At 44.3% G+C, this 21,562-nt stretch overlaps 1 protein-coding gene across 31 annotated transcripts in view; it reads left to right on the top strand.

Moving 5' to 3' along the window:
* ZNF532 (zinc finger protein 532) overlaps positions 1–21,562 on the top strand; it is a 125,597-nt gene that overhangs the window by 20,019 nt on the left and 84,016 nt on the right. For 14 of the 31 annotated variants that reach the window (XM_008013936.3, XM_073006263.1, XM_073006262.1 and 11 more), the window contains one exon: positions 14,619–14,816. The exons of the other annotated variants lie outside the window; for them this stretch is intronic. In XM_008013936.3, coding sequence (XP_008012127.1) covers positions 14,747–14,816 — 70 coding nt within the window. In that variant the 5' untranslated portion in view covers positions 14,619–14,746. The remainder of the gene's footprint in view (positions 1–14,618; positions 14,817–21,562) is intronic. 31 annotated transcript variants of the gene reach the window in all.

Raw genomic sequence — 21,562 nt, 5'->3', positions numbered from 1 at the left:
CTCCTGTCTCAACCTCCCAAGTAGCTGAGACTGCAGGCGTGTGCGACACCATTCCTGGCTAATTATTATTTTTATTTTTTGTAGAGATGGGGTCTTGCTTCATTGCTCAGGCTGGTCTCAAACTCCTGACCTCAAGTGATCCTCCCATCTCGACCTCTTAAAGTGTTGTGATTAGAGGCGTGAGACACCATCCCCAGTCTCCAAAGACAGTAATTTCTTCAATGTGGCTTCACGTTTGTCCCAAAGATATCTCATCCTGAAAGATTTCAGCATCAGAGAAGCTTGAGCAATGCTAAAGCCCCAGATCCCCACTTTGAAGATTCACATTGGAGGTTCATGTTAGCTCTGGAAAGTTCTGAGAAGCCTTGAGAAAAGAAATCAGGCTCTGTGTGTGTGTGTGTGTGTGTGTGTGTGTGTGTGTGTGTGTGTATTTAATCTAGCATTTCTCAAATTCCTAGACTGTAGAAACCCTTCTTCCCCTTTCTTGGGTGGAAAGTTTAGTAACAGGAGGAATGTTCCTGGGTAAATATTCTTCCAAGCTGTTGGTGTCTTTGATGAAATTAATGAAAACAGAGAGGGCCTTGTGAGGAAGACTCAGAGGGTTTCATCCATCCTCTTCTCAATATAACATAATGATTGATATACTGATGCAATTAATTTTCTTTCTCTGTGTTTTTTTCCTGTTTTCTGTCTACTCCAGGAAGAGGACTTTTAAATGAATTGATTTTTATTTTATTTTATTTTTTATATTTTTTTTGAGACGAGTTTTGCTCTTATTGCCCAGGCTAAAGTGCAGTGGGTGATCTTGCCTCACTGCATCCTCTGTCTCCTGGGTTCAAGCGATTCTCCTGCCTCAGCCTCCTGAGTAGCTGGGATTACAGTCATGCGCCACCACCCCAGCTAATTTTGTATTTGTAGTAGAGACAGGGTTTCTCCATGTTGGTCAGACTGGTCTTGAACTCTCGACCTCGGGTGATCCACCCACCTCAGCCTCCCAAAGTGCTGGGATTACAGGCGTGAGCCACCGTGCCCAGCCATGAATTGATTTTTAAAATCAATGGCGGTGGGCATTCTGTGAGTGATCACTGTGGGGGATGCTCTCGGACATATTTTTTAGATGAAAGGACTGTGTTTCAGAATTCCAAAAGTGTTTTAAGTGAATTTGGTATCTAGTGACAGTTGTTTTCTGATTAGCCAGTGGCATCATTTTGGAGGATGAGAACAGCTGTGATACCTGTGCAGGGACCCTGTTTGTCCACTCCCTCAATTGATGGGAGAGGGCCAAGGTCAGGGGTGGCTGGAGCAGGGAATTGCTACTGTCTCTATACTAGGACATGGCTCTGGCATGGATGACCGAAGCAAGCAGGTTTATTATAATTCCAGTAGGATTAAATATTGGTGGGAGGAGCATAGGGTGATATAGGGAAGGCGTCCCTGCTCACATAAAGCAGAGTTTTTTTTTAACCTCAGCACCATTAGCATTTGGGGCTGGGTAATTCTTGGTTGTGGGGAGGGCTGTCCTGTGTGTCTTAGGATGTTTAGCAGCATTCTTGGCCTCTACTCACTATATGCCAATAGCATGCCTCCTCCCCCAAGTCACAACAACCCAGTGTCTCTGGACGTTGCAGGTCGCCCCAGTGGAGAGCCACTGACTTCAAGCCTTGTAGTAAGAACAATACTTGAAAACTTCAGGGGGTGAAAATTCCCAAAGAAAGACCTCTGTTGAGGGAAGCAAGGCAGTCAGCCTCGTGGGCCCGTGAAATCCCCAGAGAAGTACGTTACCTTCAGCTACTAGTTTTCTCTTCCATGTTTTCTAATGCTGGAAGTCTCAAAAAGTGTTTGCAAATATTAATATTTTAAATTTAGTGCTTAAAATGTAAAAATTTGGCCAGGCTCAGTGGTTTACTCCTGTAATCCCAGCAGTTTGGGAGGCCTAGGTGGGCAGATCATCTGAGGTCAGGAGTTCGAGACCAGCCTGGCCAATATGGTGAAACCCCATCTTTACTAAAAAATACAAAAATTAGCTGGGTGTGCTGGCGTGCTCTTATAATCCCAGCTACTTGGAGGGCTAAGGCAGGAGAATCGCTTGAACCTGGGAGGTGGAGTTTGCAGTGAGCCAAGATTGTGCCACTGCACGCTAGCCTGGTTGACAAAGTGAGACTCCGTCTCAAAAAAAATTTTAAAAATTGACAAAATAAATGAGAAGCAGCAGCAATTATTGCTGATGGTTCAGATCATTTCAGGGACAATAGCTTCTGTGCAGGATTTAGGACTTATGCACAAAAATGTAGAAGGCTTACTCAGGTGACAAAGGAAAATTACTTTGAAGTTATTCTTTTTCTATACTCAAATCATCACTTCTAATGTAGGAAATCAATACTTTGAAGCTACAGTTTTTAGAGATGCTACTAGTACTCACAAAATGACAAAGGAATGCTTCTGAAGTTGGTGTGAGTTTTACTCCTAAACTAGGAACCCCTTGTTACTAGTATTCACACAGATAAGTAACTTCTTAGTTTTGGAATACTAAAATTCATCAAACATGCTTCATTGAAGGGAAAAAAAGGCAGTTTGTGTCTACCTAAACAGTAAATACATTAATAAATTTTTTCTAGTTTTCTCATTGTGAAGCTATTTGAATAACCCGTTTCAAGCAGAAGCTATCATGGATTTTCCTGAAGTTTATTAAAAGTGACAGGTTTAGCCCTAGACCCTTTCAGTATTTCTATAAACTCACTGATGAATCAGTAAGCTACCAGTACAAGGATATATATATATTTTTTTGAGATAGAGTTTCACTCTTGTTACCTAGGCTGGAGTTCAATGGCACGATCTTGGCTCACCACAGCCTCCGCCTCCTGGGTTCAAGCAATTTTCTTGCCTCAGCCTCCCGAGTAGCTGGGATTGCAGGCATGCGCCACCACGCCTGGCTAATTTTTGTGTTTTTAGTAGAGGCGGAGTTTCTCCCTGTTGGTCAGGCTGGTCTTGAACTCCTGACCTCAGGTGATCTGCCCACTTTGGCCTCCCAAAGTGCTGAGATTACAGGCATGAGCCACCGTGCTCAGGTGGTGGTGTTTTTCTTTTTTTTTTAAGTTAAAAGAATATATATCCAGTGGAAAACAGAGCTTGTACAAAACTACCTTTGACAGAATTGCCAGGATTGATGATTGTAGGAAATTTATTAGTATCTTCATTTACAGATATACATTATGACCTTCAAAGTTTGTAGGAAATTTAAATTTCCACCTTCTTCCTTTTGTGCACATATGAGATTCTGAAAATGCAGACCTACGCTTACGTGGATGAATTTTGAAAAAAAAAATCTTTTTAGTGTTGTAAGAATACAATTGGGACCAGGCATGGTGACTCATGCCTGTAATCCCAGCACTTTGGGAGGCCGAGGAGGGTGGATTACTTTAGGTCAGTAGATCGAGACCAGCCTGGCCAACATGGTGAAACCCCATTTCTACAAAAATACAAAATTTAGCTGGGCATGGTGGCAGGCACCTGTAATCCCAGCCACTCGGGAGGCTGAGGCAGGAGAATCACTTGAACCCGGGAGGCGGAGGTTGCAGTGAGCTGAAATCCATCATTGCACTCCAGCCTGAGTCGAGACAATGTCTCAAAAAAAAAAAAGTTGGAAGTTAGAGTAAAAGCTCAAAATATGACTACAATTTCCCTTATCCCGTTTCATAGCCTTTTAAAGCTGGGAGTCAGGATCTGTGGTGGCATCCTTCTGAGCCTTTCTATGAATTTTACTTTATTTATTTTTTTTGAGATGGAGTCTTGTTCTGTCACCTCAGCTGGTGTGTAGTAGCACGATCTCAGCTCGCTGCAGCCTCTGCCTCCCAGGTTCAAGTGATTCTCCTGCCTCAGCCTCCCCAGTAGCTGGGACTACAGGTGTGTGTCACCATGCCCAGCTAATTTTTATTTATTTTTTTTAGTAGAAATGGGGTTTCACCACGTTGGCCAGGTTGGTCTCGAACTCCTGGCCTCAAGTGATCCCCCTGCCTTGGCCTCCTGAAGTGCTGAGATTACAGGCATGAGCCACCACACCTGGCCCACGCACTTGGCCCTTTCGTTGAATTTTATGTATCTTTAAATTTTACATGTCTGTATGCTTAAAACATATGCTTGTTTTGTTTTAAAGTAGTATATGTATTGTTTTGTGACCTGATTGATTTTTTTTTTTTTTTTACTTGATGGTCAATCTTGATTGTTCCACTTCAGTACTTACAATGACTCTAAACTCACTTTTAATCAGGGCATGGTACTCCATAAAAAAGGATGTACCAAAAACTGTGTGAATGCACTTAACACTGTTGAACTGTGCATTTAGGTATGGTTATGATGGTAAATTTTATGCTATGAGTATTTTTACCACAATTTGAAAAATAAAGGATGTACCATAATTGTTACATAATCATTTCTATACCATTGTCATTTCCCTGTTGATGGATAGGGACATGATTTCTGGCGCTTTGCTACATTACAAATAACTCTGCACCAAACGTTTTCATAGATGTGATCCTCAATTGGGAGATTTTATTTCTGTGGTTTAAAATGTTGCCCCTGTGCCCTGGGATCAATGACATGTCATCCAGATATAGCACATAGGGCCCTTGCCCGTTTTTCTTTAGGAATAATTAAGGGAAGAGTAGGGGTTTTTTCTATCTGGATTTTGAGAATTTATTGATTGTAGGTATGCTATCAGAGAAAGACTATCCTGTAGTAATCTCCTTAGTTGGAGATGTTCTTTCATTAGCTTGTAATCTCACTGGGTTCCTGGGCAAGCCCTGCCCAGAGCTCATTTTAACTTGTCCTTTACCAGATACCTGCAGGGATGGTCAGCTCGAGTAAATTACCTGGTTCCTAAGGCTTTCCTGGCCGTGAAATGAAGAACACCCCGAGGGAACACAGGCAGATGATGGAGTTCTGATAGCTTTGTTAGGTGGCTTATTCCCTAACACAGTTGTGTAGGGGCCCCCCTGGGCGGAAGCCAGGCCTTCTGGTCTCATGCAGTGGTTTGGTATTTAGTAAACTCTTCTGTGTTTGAATTTTTCTGTGCAGAACCACGGTTTTGAAATGCTAACCTGAGGGCAGTCTTGCCCTTTAAATGTACATTTTGTTTTCTGAAAAGAAACAGGGGGCAGGTATTTTTGGAGGCTTTATATATTCAGTAAGTAGATACTCCACTGTTCAAGAACCTTCACGCTCACAGCAAGTCAGCACAATGCTATTTTTGACTCTTGAGCAAGAAAAAGAAAACACTGGTCATGTGAATTGGCTGGAGTTGCTTAATTTGGTTATTGTTTGATGCATATTTACTTCCGGGGTGATGCAGCCCTCTGCCTCTCCTGTGTTTGGGGTCAGTTGGGTGGTGTGGTGGAAGAAGAGGGAAAGGAAGAAAATGGGTAGTCTGCTGCATCATTGTGGGACCTGTCATCCTCCACCTGGGCTTAACACAAAACCACAAACCAAAGCAGAACTCCCACGCTCACAGGAGGGACTGTCATGCAGGACTAGGCAGTATTGCTGGTTGTGGTTAGTGTCCTCTTCCCAATCCTAAGGCCTATCTGAAGGCTGGAGACCACACCAAGTGGGGCGAGTTGCGGTCAGTGCCGCTTCCTGAGGAAGTGACTGAGGCAGCCGGGCTTTGTGAAAGCTGCTTTATCCCTGCGTCCCCCGGGGCAGAGGGGAGCAGAAATAATATGCCAATGGCTTTTCCTGCGGAATTAAAGGAGCCCTCCCCAAACATCTTTTTGTTAGATTAGAGCTTTGTGTTCATAAATTAATTCTAACTGCTCTCCTATTCTAGTTCTCAGAAAATGGAAAGAACAGAACTTCATATCTTTAAGGATTTTCTGGGATTATGCGCTAATCTAAGTTATGAAAACTTAATATATTTTAAAGGAATTTACTTAGTTGAATAATAAACCACAATCTTCATGGGTATTTTATTTTACATAGGCAGACAGCATAAAACTTTTAGATAGGTCATTAATAGAGGAAAATTTGAGCATTTTGGAGCTTTCTTTTTTTTTTTTTTTTTTGAGGCGGAGTCTCGCTCTGTCGCCCAGGCTGGAGTGCAGTGGTGCAATCTTGGCTCACTGTAAGCTCCACCTCCCGGGTTCATGCCATTCTCCTGCCTCAGCCTCCCGTGTAGCTGGGACTACAGGCGCCCACCACCGCACCCGGCTAATTTTTTGTATTTTTAGTAGAGATGGGGTTTCACCATGTTAGCCAGGATGGTCTCGATCTCCTGACCTCGTGATCCGCCTGTCTCGGCCTCCCAAAGTGCTGGGATTACAGGCGTGAGCCACCGCGCCCGGCCTACATTTTGGAACTTTCATGTGATTTTAGCAAACTGCAAATCAGTCAAATATTAAGTCTGCTAACTCCATGTGAAAGTAATGAACCACTTAGAATGTACAATGTCACATTTCCTAATTTTATAACTATAAAATCAAATATTTTCATTTTAAGTTTTCTTTTTAAAAATGAACATATGGCTGGGGACAGTGGCTCACTCCTGTAATCCCAGCATTTTGGGAGGCCCAGGTAGGCGGATCACCTGAGGCCAGGAAGTCAGAGCAGCCTGGCCAACACGGTGAAACCCTGTCTCTACAAAATACAAAACATTAGCTGGGCGGGGTGATGCACGCCTGTGACCTCAGCTACTTGGGAGGCTGAGGCAGGAGAATTGCTTGAACCTGGGAGGTGGAGGTTGCAGTGAGCCAAGATTGCACCATTGTGCTCCAGCCTGGGCAACAAGAGTGAAACTCTGTCTCCAAGGGGGGGGAAATATATATATATATATATAATTCATACAGGCTGAGTATCCCTTATCCATAATGCTTGGGGCCAGCATTTAGGTTTTTTTGTTCCAGATTTTGGAATATTTACATTATACTCACCAGTTGAGCATCTCAAATCCAAATTTGGAAATCAAATCCAAAATTTGAAAGTTCCAAGTGAGCATTTGACTGTTACTTTGGCACTCAAAAAGTTTAGGATTTTGGAGCATTTCGGATTTAGAATATTCAACCTGTGCTTCTCCCCCACACCCCTTACAAATCATATTTTCTCTTTCTGTGATTTTCTTTATTTCTCTCTCTTTTCCATGCATTTTAGATATGTATGCCAAAGTAGTTAACACAGAGACTTAAAAAGCTCTGAAATTAGCTAGATGGAGATGAATAAACCCTCCCTGGGCGCTTCCTGTTTCCAGGTAACTGCCACAAATAAAGAGGGATGCTTGTTCCAGGTGCACCTGAAATTTATCGAGTTGTCTTTCTTGAGCCATATAACACATATCCATGTATTTTTACTTCTTCTATAAAATGCAGTTAGTGAGAAAACAGCACTTACATTAACTTGTACTTTCTACTTAAAAGGATGTTCTTCCACAAGTGGAGTGGGTGTATAAACTCTTGACCGGGTGCGGTGGCTCATACCTATAATCCCTGCACTTTGGGAGGCTGAGACAGGCGGATCACTTGAGGTCAGGAGTTCGAGACCAGCCTGGCAAATATGGTGAAACCCCTTCTCTACTAAAAATACAAAAATTATCCCAGCTACTCAGGAGGCTGAGGCAGAAGACTGTCTTGAACCCGGGAGGCGGAGGTTGCAGTGAGCTGAGATCATGCTGCTGCACTCCAGCCTGGGCGACAGAGTGTGATTCTGTCTCAAAACAAAAAACAAACCCAAAAATTTGGCGAGGTGTGGTGGCTCACGCCAGTAATCCCAGCACTTTGGGAGGCCGAGGCGGGATCACCTGAGGTCAGGAGTTTGAGACCAACCTGGCCAACATGGTGAAACCCTGCCTCTACTAAAAATAAAAAATTAGCTGGGTGTGGTGGCATGCACCTGTAGTCCCAGCTACTCAGGAGGCTAAGGCAGGAGAATCATTTGAATCCGGGAGGCAGAGGTTGTGGTGAGCCGAGATTGTGCCACTGCATTCCAGCCTGGGAGATGATGAGACTCCATTTAAAAAAAAAAAAAATTAGCTGGGCATGGTGGCACACACTTGTAATCCCAGCTATTTAGGAGGCTGAGGCAGGAGAATCACTTGAACTCAGGAGGTGGGGGTTGCAGTGAGGCGAGATTTTGCCACGGCACTCCAGCCTGGGGAGAGAAAAAAAAATACATGTGCATATATTATATTTTAATAAATATATATTATGTATAAATAAATATATATTATATAATATATATTATAAATACATATTTATAAGATATATTTACATATAATTTATAAATATGTAAATACATGATATATTTATATTATATATATAACAAATATATATATATAAACTCTTAAGTAAAATTAGGTGCCCTGGTCAGTACTTAACTGTTACAACCTGTGTTTATCTAAATATTTGCTTTTCTTCTACCCAGAGGGCTGTTATTGTGCCTTTGACTCCAGTTTGATCCTTGTTCTTTTTTTGATGGAAAGAAGTTTCCATCATTATCTCCTTAATGACTTCTGTTATTTTTTTTTTAAAACCTTAAACTGTACCTATATATCCTTGCCAAAATCCCAGTGACCCTACATTGCTCTGTTACAGGAATTCTTTTCCCCCTGTCCTCGCACTCACCTCCCCTTTTTTTGAGAAATTTAAAATGTAAGGAAGGATATGTGAATTACTTATTACTACCTGTGTTCTCAATAGTCATGGTAATGTGACTCTGTGTGCCCATTCTGTTCCCTTCCCTGTCTTTTTCTCCATCCTGCCCTCTAGCTGCTTCCTCCTCCTCCTCCCCTCCACCTCTTCCTCTTCCTCAGAGCTTTCCACCTCTGCTTCCCGGTAGGGAAAGTGTTCCTCTCTTTCCGTTTTTCTTGTTTTTCCTTTTTAAACTGTATTTTTTAGATACAGGGTCTCTATCATCCAGGCTGGGGTACAGTGGTACTATCATAGCTCACTGCAGCCTTGACCTCCTGGGTTCAAGCGATCCTCCCACCTTAGCCTCCTGAGTAGCAGGATCTACAGGCATGCACGCCACCATATTGGGCTAATTATTTTTATTTTTGTAGAGATGGGCTCTTGCTGTGTTGCCCAGGCCAGTCTTGAACTTCTGGCCTGAAGTGATTCTCCCATCTTGGCCTCCCTGAAGCATTGCGATTATAGGTGTGAGCCACTGAGCCCAGCCTCTCTCTTTCCTTTTTTTTGAGATGGAGTCTTGGTGTGTCACCCAGGCTGGAGTGCAGTGGCGTGATCTCTACTCACTGCAACCCCCGCCTCTCGGGTTCAAGCGATTCTGCTGCCTCAGCCGCCCGAGTAGCTGGGACTACAGACGTGTGCTACCATGCCTGGCTAGATTTTTGTAATTTTTAGTAGAGACGGTGTTTCACCGTGTTAGCCAGGATGGTCTCGATTCCCTGATCTTGTGATCCGTCCGCCTCGGCCTCGGAAAGTGCTGGTATTACAGGTGTGAGCCACCACGCCCGGCCTCTCTTTTTCCTTTTAAAAGGAACCTGGAGGCCTGGTGTGGTGGCTCAACACCTGTAATCCCAGCACTTTGGGAGGCTGAGATGGGCAGATCACTTGAGGCCAGGAGTTTGAGATAAGCTTGGCCAACATGGCGAAACCCTGTCTCTACTAAAAACACAAAAATTAGTTGGGGATCGTGGTGCGTGCCTGTCATCCCAGCTACTTGGGTGGCTGAGGCACGAGAATCGCCTGAACCCAGGAGGCGGAGGTTGCAGTGAGCCTTGATCGTGTCACTGCATTCCAATCTGGGCGACAGAGAGAGACTGTCTCGAAAATGAATGAATGAATGGGACCTGGGACGCTTGTACTTACGAACATTTAAGAATCTGGTAAAATGGATCATGTTTTGTAAGTGTGATTAAAAAGACTTCTTACTGTTGGTTTTGGTCTGTGTTCTTGCATGTGTTTTAAGGCTTTTTACCTAAAATAGGAATTTATTTGTAATGAGTTTGACTAAGGATCTCTTAGGAAGTTGGTTAACCTTCTCCGTTCTGACCAGCCCTCGTTTTGTTGTTGACCGTGCCATCCTCTTTCCCACCCTGGTGTGATACTAAGTGCCAGCCTACGCCAGTCTACCCTCCCTTCTGAAGCTGGATAAACTCCTGGGTTCACGTTTTCCTTGAGTTGGGGGAGATAGTTTATTATTTGGAATAGAACATTTCCTTCAGGCCAAGATCCTTTAGGAAAATGAAAGTAAAAGTACTAAAATACCAGCCACCACTCACCCATAGGCAAGGCTGGTTTACTGTGAAATCAAGAATATATAGTATCTTGATGGATAGAGTGACAGAAGGTGTTCTTTGAGACATTTTAAGCATAAAGATTATGGTATAAGAGCATGAGTAAATTATTTTAATGTCTCCATTTCTCTAATCTTTCATTTTATCGTGAGTTAAAAATACATCTTCAGGATTTTAAAGCAAAAGAGTGAAACAACACTACGTCTCAAAGGGTTTTTTCCCCAAAGTGCTGGGATTACAGGCTTGAGCCACCGCGCCCGGCCGAGTTCTTATTTTTATAAGAATTTATGAAGAAAGGTTGTTCTTGTGGTTACTTGCTTTGGCTTTAAACTCTTTTTGGAGACTATTACAATCTAAATTTAAAAGGTACTCTTGAAAACTCTGTTGAATTGACACGGAGTGTCTGATTTGATGGAAGCCCTGTAGACCTAGAACAGTATCTGTGATATGTTGCTGAGTGTGAAAATGCCTGTATATGTGTATGTATATTTATGCTTATGTATGCATTTAGAAATCTGTATCCCAAATGTTACCAGTTTATCTCTGGTGAGGCCTCCCAGAGGCCTTTGGTTTCTGTTGCTTATACTTCTGGGTGTTAGAGCATTGGCAAAGAGCACGTAATACTCTTACAATAAAATCCAGGAATGAAAGAGGTACATTCGAACGAAGGGCTGCCTGTTGGCTAAATAAAGCGCTTCACAACGATGCTACTTTGGCATTCAAGTTTGAGCGATTGTAATGCAGAAGCAATGTTGGAGTAGAGATTTTGAATCTAAGAGGTTATGTTGGCTGAAGGTCCCCAAGTAGGGGTGTGGCAGAGATAGGAGGGGAACCATCATTACTGCAGTAGAACTCATACAAGAGAATTTAGTCTTCTGCTGCTGTTGGGTGAAATGATGAGACCTGTGACTGCTGTTTCTGTAGTACTCTGCAAAGAAACTCCCAAGGAATGCTTGTCAGTTAACTGAGAGCAAGTCAGTTACTCTGGATTATCAACTCAGCAATTTCTGATGTGTACTTTTTTTTTTTTTTTTTTTTTGAGATGGAGTCTTGCTTTCTTGCCCAGGCTGGAGTGCAATGGCATGATTTCAGCTCACTGCGGCCTCCGCCTCACAGTACCAAGCGAATCGGCCTCAGCCTCCTGAGTAACTGGAATTACAGGCATGTGCCACCACGCCCAGCTAATTTTTGCATTTTTAGTAGAGGCAGGGTTTCACCATGTTAGCCAGGCTGGTCTTGAACTCCTGACCTCGGGTGATCCTGCCTCGGCCTCCCAAAGTGCTGGGATTACGGGTGTTTTGTACTTTAAAGAATAAAAAAAGAATAATTAGAAGTCTCTGTGAGTTGATTTAGATATCAGCGAATCTCTTGCTATTCTTATGTTAATAGTTTGCTTTTAGAAATGAGATAACTAGTTGCCTGGCGTGGTGACTCACACCTGTAGTCTCAGCACTTTGGGAGGCTGAGATGGGTGGATCACTTGCCCAGCCTGGGCAACATGACGAAACCCTGTTGCTACAAAATACCAAATTAGCCAGGCATGGTGGCTCGTGCCCATAATCCCGGCTCCTCAGAAGGCTGAGGTGGGAGGATCGCTTGAGCCTGGGAGGTTGAGACCACAGTGACTCATTATCACGTCACTGCACTTCAGTCTGGGTGACAAAGCAAGACTCTGTCTCAAAAAAAAAAAAAAAAAAAGAAAAAGAAATGAGATAATTGGGAAGCTCTGTGAATTTTGGACCCACATGCTTATTATATTGATCTATTATTAGGACTGTTTGAAGAGCTAACTTGTCACCTGTAAAACGGTTAACTTGATGTTTTGATATTTAGGGGTTTTTCTTTTACTTCTCATGGGTACAAGCCAGAGAGAGCAGTGGTTACGTGAGGGTAGAATGGCGACTGTTTTTACCTAACTGTGGATCAGCTGGGTGGTTCCTCAGTCTCCTCACTGGGCTGATTGTGGCTCGTTGCTTGTCCTGTATTTACCGTCTGTGGTAGTGAGATAGAAGAACCATGTTCTTCTGGTTCTAGACTCAAATTACGGAGGGAAGGAAGAGACGTGTCTGGCATCGTTACTGTGTTGGAATAACTTTGTGGTAGATTGCTGTGGCCTTTCCTTATGGCCTGTCACTTGTCTTACATTCTTCAGAGCATTTATGCACAGGAGCATAAATATATGATTTTCATCTTGCCATTGAAAGTAGACTTTCTGGCTGGGCGCGGTGGCTCATGCCTGTAATCCTAGCACTTTTGGAGGCTGAGGTGAGTGGATAACTTGAGGTCAGGAGTTCGAGACCAGCCTGGCCAATGTGGTGAAACCCTGTCTCTACTAAAAATACAAAAGTGTTAGCGGAGCGTGGTGGTATGTGCCTGCAATCCCAGCTACTCGGGAGGCTGAGGCAGGAAAATCACTTGAACCTGGGAGGTGGAGGTTGCTATGAGCTGAGATTGCACCACTGCACTCCATCCTGGGTGACACAGTGAGACTCCATCTCAAAAAAAAAAAAAAAGAAAATAGACTTTCCTTGGTCTAGGAAGAGTTTAAGTAATGGAATAAGTGAAAAGGATGTTCTTACTAATCAAATCCAGAAAACCATGGCTCGTTGTGTGTATTAATTTGCTAGGCTTTATGAATATTGACCTCCTTGTTCTTCCCTAAGGAAATAATTAATCATTTGCCTTTTGTGTGGTCTCGATCTTCCTTTTACACACCTTGTTTTCATTAGACTTGAAGTCATCCTCGATTTTCAGGCACTCCTTGGCATTTTATGAACGAACTACCCTGCCAATTTTTCTAGGTATTTTAGCATATTTTCTAGGTTAATGTTGTTGTCTACTTGGAATATTTTAGAGATTAATGTACATGAACGTTTTGGGAGCTGGACATGGTGGTGGCTGTGGTCCCAGCACTTGGGAGGCTGAGGCAGGAGGATCATGTGAGCCCAGGAGTTTAAGACCAGCCTGGGCTACACAGGCCTTGTCTCTGTAGTTTAGAAGAGAAAGCATTCTCCTTCTTTTCCCCCCATCCCTGTGGCACAGAGCCATTGGCAGAGACTCTAATTGGGTTTTTCTGTGTAAATTGTTGCTAAAGTTTGACCTAAATTGGCTTGCCCAACTTGGATTTTCTGCCAGGGTGCCAGTCACAGATGGTATTGATGGCCCCCACTGAGCAGTAGCTGCGTTGTCTTCTAGGTGCTTGCAGCCTCTTCTCACGTTTGGCCGCAAAGGAACAGATGCCTGTCTTTAAGGCAGTATTTCCCAAAAGGGCATGCACATCTCCCAGATGCTGTTAGAGAAAAGAGTCCAGAGGTCAGATAGATTTGATAAATATTTTATGCTCTAGCCCTTCTTGGCATTTCAAAATGTGCTTTAATATATTAAAACTCTCAAAGTGGGTTGGGGATAAAGATTTGGGGAACTCTTGTGCAAAGAAACCAGTTTAAACTTTGTTTAACCGTTTGACCCTAAGATCTCCTTTGTTCCTAATGTCTATAAACATTCTGGGAGACAGTGATGGACATGCCTGCCTGTTGGAGCCGGTTGAGGCTGGCTGCCCGTCTGTACTCTACGTGTCTCTTCCCAGCTCTACCAGGACATCTGGTTAGTAGCTTGAAATGTATCCCAGTGGGAGGATCTAAGTCACAGAAATGGGCAAAGGCTAAAAATTGGGGTTCCCCACCCCCACACTCCTTGTTGCTAAAGGTTGCTAGCATGTTGCTGGTATTTATCAGCCCATGTTCCTTTTAAAGGCGTCACAAGGGGTGCCAGACATTAGAATACAGTGCATTTCTCAAATCTTCACTTTTCTTTCTTTTTTTTTTTTTTTTTTTGAGATGGCCTCACTCTGTCAACAAGGCTGTATGCAGTGGCATGATCATAGCTCACTGGCAACCTTGAGCTCCTGGGCTCAAACGGTCCTCCTGCCTTAGCCTCCCAAGTAGCTGAGACCACAGGTGCATGCCACCACGCCATACTAACTTTAAATTTTTAAAATAGAAATGAGGTCTCACTCTGCTGTCCAGGCTGGTCTCAAACTCTTGGCCTCAAGCGATCTTCCCACCTCAGCTTCACAAAGTGTTGAGATTATAGGCGTGAGCCACTGCACCTAGCCAGATCCTTGCTTTTCAGTGCAGTGTAACTTTCTTCCCTGTTAAATCCAGCAGTGTGGTTTTTTTTTTTTTTAATAGTAAAATACACATAATATTTGTCATCTTAACCGTCAGTGTACAGTTTAGTGAAATGAAATATGTTACCCTCAGTAAAACTTTTTCATCACCTCCAAAAAAAGCTCTGAACCAAATAAATAACTCTCCCTTCTCTCCTTCTTCCTGCTTGTGGTAACTTCTCTTCTACTTCCTGTCTCTTAATTTGCCTATTCTAGGCACTTCGAGTAAGTGCAGCAGTTTTTATCTGGCCAATCTGCTGTGACCCAGTCAAGCCACCACCCATGTCTGGGCTGGGAAGGTGGGGAAAGAGGCTGCTGCACGTGCTGGGGATGTCTTCAGCCATATGCATCTGTCCATCTGTTCGTCCACCCATCCGTCTGTCCATCCGCCCACTCATCTATCTGTTTATCAAGGTATAACAATACAGCTTTTCTATTCCTCTCCCTCTGTACCCTATTTGGGCCTTATTTATGTTTCTCTTCTTATAAACCACCTCATCTTTCTGTAGAGGTGTTTATTAAGTAAAACACCACCACCACGGGATGGACATAAACATTGAAAAGACCGGTTGATTGGAAGGACGAATCAGTAGAGGGAGGTGTTTTCGGGGGCTTTAGGCAGGAGGAAGATAGCCTAGGCTGACAAATGGAGCAGCTGAAGATAAATCGGCAAAGTAGGGAGACAAGATCTCTGTCCCATGTGGCCATGCATTTGAAAGCAGGCAGCCCAGCGAGGTAGAGGCGTGAAAGGCTGTATGGACTGCGCTCTTCAAAGGGCTGTGGTTTTGTTCTGGGGTCTAGTCTTAGGTTGTGAGCTCTTTGCTCTTTTCATTCTGTTTTTTCTCCCAGGGCTTGAACAGATTCACAAAATATTCTCAGGGTTGGAATTTCTCTTTGATTTTGGTCTTGGTCAGCAGGGATGGGGGGATTGTGACGAACATTTCATTAGGTGTGCTCTTAGATACGGTCAGTTTGACAGAACAGTCGCTCTGTTTCTGCATTAAAAACATAATTTTGTAAGTTTTGTAGTTTTTGGAATATAAAGTAGTTGGATACTTAAAGCTCTCCCTGCTGCTTTCCCTTTATTTTTAAGTTGGACTGAGCAAGTTTCTTCCTTTTTTTTTTTTTTTTTTTTGAGACAGAGTTTCGCTCAGTCGCCCAGGCTGCAGTGCAGTGGCTCGATCTCGGCTCACTGCAAATTCCATCTCCTGGGTTCACGCCATTCTCCTGCTTCAGCCTCCCGAGTAGCTGGGACTACAGGCGCTTGCCACCTCGCCCGGCTAGTTTTTTTGTGTATTTTTAGTAGAGACAGGGTTTCACCGTGTTAGCCAGGATGGTCGCGATCTCCTGACCTCGTGATCTGCCCGCCTTGGCCTCCCAAAGTGCTGGGATTACAGGCTTGAGCCACCGCACCGGGCTGAGCAAGGTTCTTCTAAATGCGTTGAGGTTGGGGGAAAAAGACCTAAAAAAGAAAAATACACTGAATAATACTTTCGACATATACGCGAAACCTGATTTTGCAAAATCTGAAATTACTATTTCTGGGTTTTCAATTATAGAACGTTTTCTGACAAATAATAGAATTTGCTGTATTTCACTGTAAACAGTTTTGAGAATGCACTAAATGCAGCAACAACCTTAGGATTAGTTATCACGACAGACTGGCATTAGGAAAAATGATTAGTATATTTTATGTTCTGGAGGAATGACTTGAAGAGCAGAGTGATTTTTAAGTTGTTTACATCAAGGGAAGAGATGTAAAGTTAAGATTGCCTGGGCGTGGTGACTCACGGGAGCCCGAGGCAGGCGAATCACCTGAGGTCAGGAGTTTGAGACCAGCCTGGCCAACATGGCGAAACCCTGTCTCTACTAAAAATATGAAAATTAGCCGGGAGTATTGGCGGGCGTCTGTAATCCCAGCTACTCAGGAGGCTGAGGCAGTAGAATCGCTTGAACTCAGAGGCGGAGGTTGCAGTGAGCCGAGACCATGCTACTGCACTCTACCCTGGGCAACAGAGCGATGGAACTCTGTCTCGTAAATAAATAAATAAATGAATAAAGATTATTACTTCACTCCTTCCAACAATTTAAAATTTTTTGTCAAAGTCATAGATTAAACAAATAGTACTTTACATCATAATTCCCTTAGGCAGTGAATTTGAATTTTTTGGTTTGTTCTGTTATTTCTAAATAATGTGCTTACACCGCTAAACTTGGACTTGTTCATTTGAGATAGTACCTGCTGACTGTGTGTGGTCAGAGAGAAGGTGACAGGCCTGGACTGTGGAGGCAGAATCCTCTTGCTCACTGGCCATGTGTCCTTGAGCAAGACGCTTAAAACTTCTCTGTCTTGTAGAATAGGAATAATCACCACCATCATCACAGTGGCTCTGAGGCCTACCTTTAACGTTTGTAGGGCCTGGGGCAAGAGTACTAATGGAGACCAGATGGCTAAATATTTAAAAGGTATATTTAAATATTTACAAGGTATATATGATATGCCTAAATATTTAAAGGGTTCAAATCTAGCTCTGTCTATGGCCTGGCCCCTGTGTTCACGCAGGGCCTTCCTTGCAGCCTACTCTCCATCAAGACCAGAGTCTAACAGACAGTCTCACGCTTGGACCAGCCGTGAGCCAGCCCCGGTGTCTGCCTGGACAGCCCAGCGTGGATGCCGTACTAGACCCACTGATCCCCGGTGTAGTCTTGGCAGCTCAAGCTTCCCAGGAGCCTGTCTCCATCCAGGGTGATTTTATCATATTCCCTCACACTTCGATTCTCTGATTTCCAGGCACTTCTAAGCACCTCCCCAAAACTGTACCATCTGTGTCGGGGAAATCAGGGAGCCTGTCCTGCCTAGACACCCACTTTTTCTCTGGTACCCCAAGGCAGGGGCTGTGATCTGCACATACATGCCCCTTCCCCCTCTACTCACTTGTCTCTCCCAGAATTCCTCCTTTTTCAGCTGGTTTCCAAAATTAAAATGGAATGAAACCAAACTTTCCCCTGAGACTGAGAAGCACAGTCTCTGGGTTTCAGTGCTGGAGAGAAATGGGTTGTCTACCACGCAGGCGGGGCAGAGCCCCCTTTGTCTGGAGGCACAGGTGCTGAGTGCGAGTAGATTGCTGTGGGGATCCATGCACTGACAGCAGCAAGCCTCTTAAAATAGAGCCCAGACACAGCGAACCTGTGTGATTGTTGGTTCTGCTGCTTTGATTTTTGGAGCTCTGTAATTTCACTCCAGTGTGGACTCCTTTCCACCTCTTGTGCTGGGCCAGCAGAGGTAGAGAGTTGTCAGACTTAGCAAATAAAAAATACAAGATGCTCAGATAAACAGTGGGACATCCTTACACTACAAGATGATTTGTTTATCTGAAATTTAGATTTAACTGGGCATCCTGTATTTTTCTGGCAGCCTCATGAGGCCCTTTCAATTGGATTGTCTCCTTTAGTCTTGGGACATGTTCCTATATTATTTCTGTAATAATGTCCTTTCTGCATTTTCTCTTTCCGAAACACTTTTTTTTTTTTTTTTGAGATGGAGTCTCGCTGTGTCACCAGGCTGGAGTGCAGTGATATGCGGTCTTGGCTCACTGCAACCTCTGCCTCCCGGGTTCAAGCGATTCTTCTGTCTCAGCCCCCTGAGTAGCTGCGACTACAGGTGTGCACCACCACACCCAGCTTATTTTTGTATTTTTAGTAGAGACAGGGTTCCACCATGTTGACCAGGATGGTCTCAATCTCTCAACTTCATGATCCACCCGCCTCAGCCTCCCAAGGTGCTGGGATTACAGGTGTGAGCCACTGTGCCCGGCCTGAAACACTCTTTTTAGTCAGATGTTGAACCAGCTGGATTGAACTTTTAATTTTCATGCCTTTTCTCTCCTATCGTCTCCTTTTCTCTCCTATCGTCTGTCTTTATTTTCTAGTTATACTCTTGGAGAGAGATCCTGATTTCCTTGATTCTGTTGTTTCACCTGTTTTATCTTTTATTTCAGTTATTAATATTTATAATTTCCAAAAGTTCCTTCGTAACTTCCTGTCCATTTTTCTCTGAGGATACTAATTGTATATATATTCTTTTCTTCCTCTCCTTGTAGCATCTCTATCATCTTTATTTTTGATTTTTGTTTTGATTCGGATCTCTTTTTGTGCCAGAGGCTTTCCCATGCATCTGGTGATTATTTAGGGATGAGGCTGTGGAGAGCTGCCGGGGAGCTCTGTCTGCGCAGCTGCGGCCTGTCCTCCAGGGGCTTCTCTGTGATTCCTCGTGGAGCTGGACTCATCGGAGGGTCGCAGCAGTCATCATCCAGAATCTTTTCACTGGAGCTTTTGTTTTCCTAGGAGACTTGTCCATACTCCTGCCTGGGAGATAAACTTGGTTTTAGGCTGTAGGGCTGGAGGAAATGGAGGCCAGCCTGTCTCTTCTGGTTTCTGTCTCATGCTCACCCTGTGGCCCTGAACCCTGAGCTTCTGTGGCTTTGATAGCCCAGAGATTCTCCTCTCCCTCCTCCCTAGCTTCCCCAGCTGATGCCTGGTCGGGGGCTCCCTGTTTCCAGCCCTGCCCCTCTCCCTCCTTCCTTTGCTGGCTCCAAGGCCTGGGTATCTCTGCAGCTCTAGGACTGACTGTCCCCACCTCCATGGCAGCCCCTACTGGACCTTAGGATGGAACTTTGTGAGCTGGCGGTCACCTGCCCCTCCCCGTCCTCCTCCTCTTCCCCAAACTTTGTTGATGCCTCACCGTGGCTTTGACTCCATTCTGACAGCATATTGTTTCTGGTAACCGTTAATGAGATATAATTCACATACCATGCCACCCGCCTCTTTAAAGCACACAGGTCAGTCGTTTTTAACATGTTCACAGAGTTGTGCAGTCACTACCACAGTCAATTTTAGGATGTTTTCATCACCTCAGAAAGAAACCCTGTATCCTTTAGCTATGATGCCCAGTTCCCAACCCCCTAAGCAAACTCCTTACTTCCTGTCTCTATTTGCCTATTTAAACTTAAAAAATACTTTTAATGCCATCTTCGTAGGGTTTCAGGAGGGAAGGGAAAGAAACTCATGAATTCACTCAGCCTTGTTTCATGGGCAGTCCTTGCCATGTATAAAATACTAAAATTCAAAAACCATTCTGCCTGTTTCTATTTCTGCCTTCAGAGTATTGACCCATGGCAGAGATGGGACCTTTCCTCTGGGTCTCTTTCTTTCTTTTCCTTTTTATGCCCTTGTTTAATGTCTGTGCTTGACCTGAACTTCTCTCTTCTGGAGCTGGACGTTGCCAAGCCCGCATCAGTGGCCTTCATCTCTTCTTGGCTTCTAGCACTTTTCTTTTTTTCTTTTTTAGAGACAGAGTCTAGCTATGTTGGCCAGGTTGGTCTTGAACTGCTGACGTCAGTCCTCCCGCCTCAGCCTCCCAAAGTGGGATTACAGACGTGAGCCACTGTGCCTGGCCCCTGGCAGTTTTCAAGTGTCTGTGGAGCAGTTGTGCAGAGGAGTTGCCTTGGGGAGCTGGAAGGCAAGCTTGAGTCCAGGCCCCTCCAATATCTTCTTGGTTCAGAAGTAGAGGCTGTGGGCTGTGTGAAAATAGATAGGACTTTTAGTCCCTTAATATATTTTACTCTGATGCGTTTGCTATTTAGCCAGCACCTGCTCTTTGGAGAGCACTGCTGTGGGTAATTTTGCAAAGTGGAATGTGGAACTCTAAACCAGTGGGGGAGAGAAGACAAATACACAAGCAGACAACAGTACCTATTACAAGTGACGATGAGTGCACCTGGGGGCGTGGAGTCACCAGTTAGCATGGCCTAAGGATTGCCCTGAATGGATACTGGCCTCTTAGCATTGGGGCTGCTCCTGGGGAACCCTGTCCCCATCTCCTCTGGAGTGCCAGGATTTCTGTGTTGGCTTCACACCCTACCCTGCTCTCACAGCCTGTCTAGCTAGTGCTGACTTGCTGGTGGCCTGGCCAGTGGGTGCCCGCTAGCGCCCTTCCCTGAGGTTGCCTCCCTTGCAGAGAACTGGACAGCTAGGAGTGACACCTTAGCAGCATGGTGAGGACTTCTTAGTCCACTTCTTCTTTGTTTTCTCTCTAACAGCAGTTTCTCCATGCCTGTTCTCCAGTTTCTCTTAGAGTGTTTATTTCGGGGTATGGGTACCACTGCTGTGGTTTGGGGTTCCTGGCCCATGTCACATTGTGGCTGCCCATCCCAGTGCTCTGCTGTCTGTGGGGCCTGGTCTGTAGAGCCCAGTCCTGTGCAGCAGTGGTATCTGTGTCAGCGTGGTGTGGAGGTGTGGGGTGGGCAGAGTTAGACGGGGGTGGTTGAGATCATAGCCCATCTTTGGTTAATGCTTGATGGGGAAGACACAAGTCTCAAAGTCAAAAGCAAGAGTCACAAGGGACCCAGAAATGCTGACATGTTTTGTGGGTTGATGAAATTTTGTTGCCCTTTTTTTGAGATAGGGTCTCCCTCTGTTGCCCCAGACTGGTGTGCAGTGGTGCGATCATTTTACTGCCTTTTAAGAGAAACCTGTGCATTCTTTTTCATTTCTGAGCTCCAGGTGACCGACCCTTCTCCTTTTTTTTTTTTTTTTTTTTTTTTTTGAGATAGTTTTGCTCTTGTTATCCAGGCTGGAGTGCAATGGCGTGATCTTGACTCACTGCAACCTCCGCCTCCTGGATTCAAGTGATTCTCCTGCCTCAGCCTCTCAAGTAGTTGAGATTACAGGCATGTGCCACCATACCCGGCTAATTTTGTATTTTGAGTAGAGACAGGGTTTTTCCACGTTGGTCAGGCTGGTCTCGAACTCCTGACCTCAGGTGATCCGCCCACCTCGGCCTCCCAAAGTGCTGGGATTATAAGAGTGAGCCATCACGCCTGGCCCCAGGTGATCCTTCTAGTGGCTGATACCTAGAGTAGGACTGGAGGCACATCCACATTAGGAGAAAGGCTGTGCTTTTGGAAATGAATGAAATACACTAGGGAACCAGTGCCAGCACTCTGCGAAAGTACCCAAGAATCCCCTCGTTTTTCTTTTTCCTCTGATCATACCATCATCACCTCACAACTTCTTCACTTTCTCTTCTCAAGAATATTCATTTAGTTTTTCCCATTTAATTATTAGAACAAATAAAGGAAGGAAGAAAATACAGCCTTTTA

Source organism: Chlorocebus sabaeus, chromosome 18 (genome assembly GCF_047675955.1).
Source record: "Chlorocebus sabaeus isolate Y175 chromosome 18, mChlSab1.0.hap1, whole genome shotgun sequence".
NCBI lineage: Eukaryota > Metazoa > Chordata > Mammalia > Primates > Cercopithecidae > Chlorocebus > Chlorocebus sabaeus.
The sequence above is the reverse complement of the archived record's forward strand: the minus strand, read 5'-3'. Positions and strand labels throughout refer to the sequence as shown.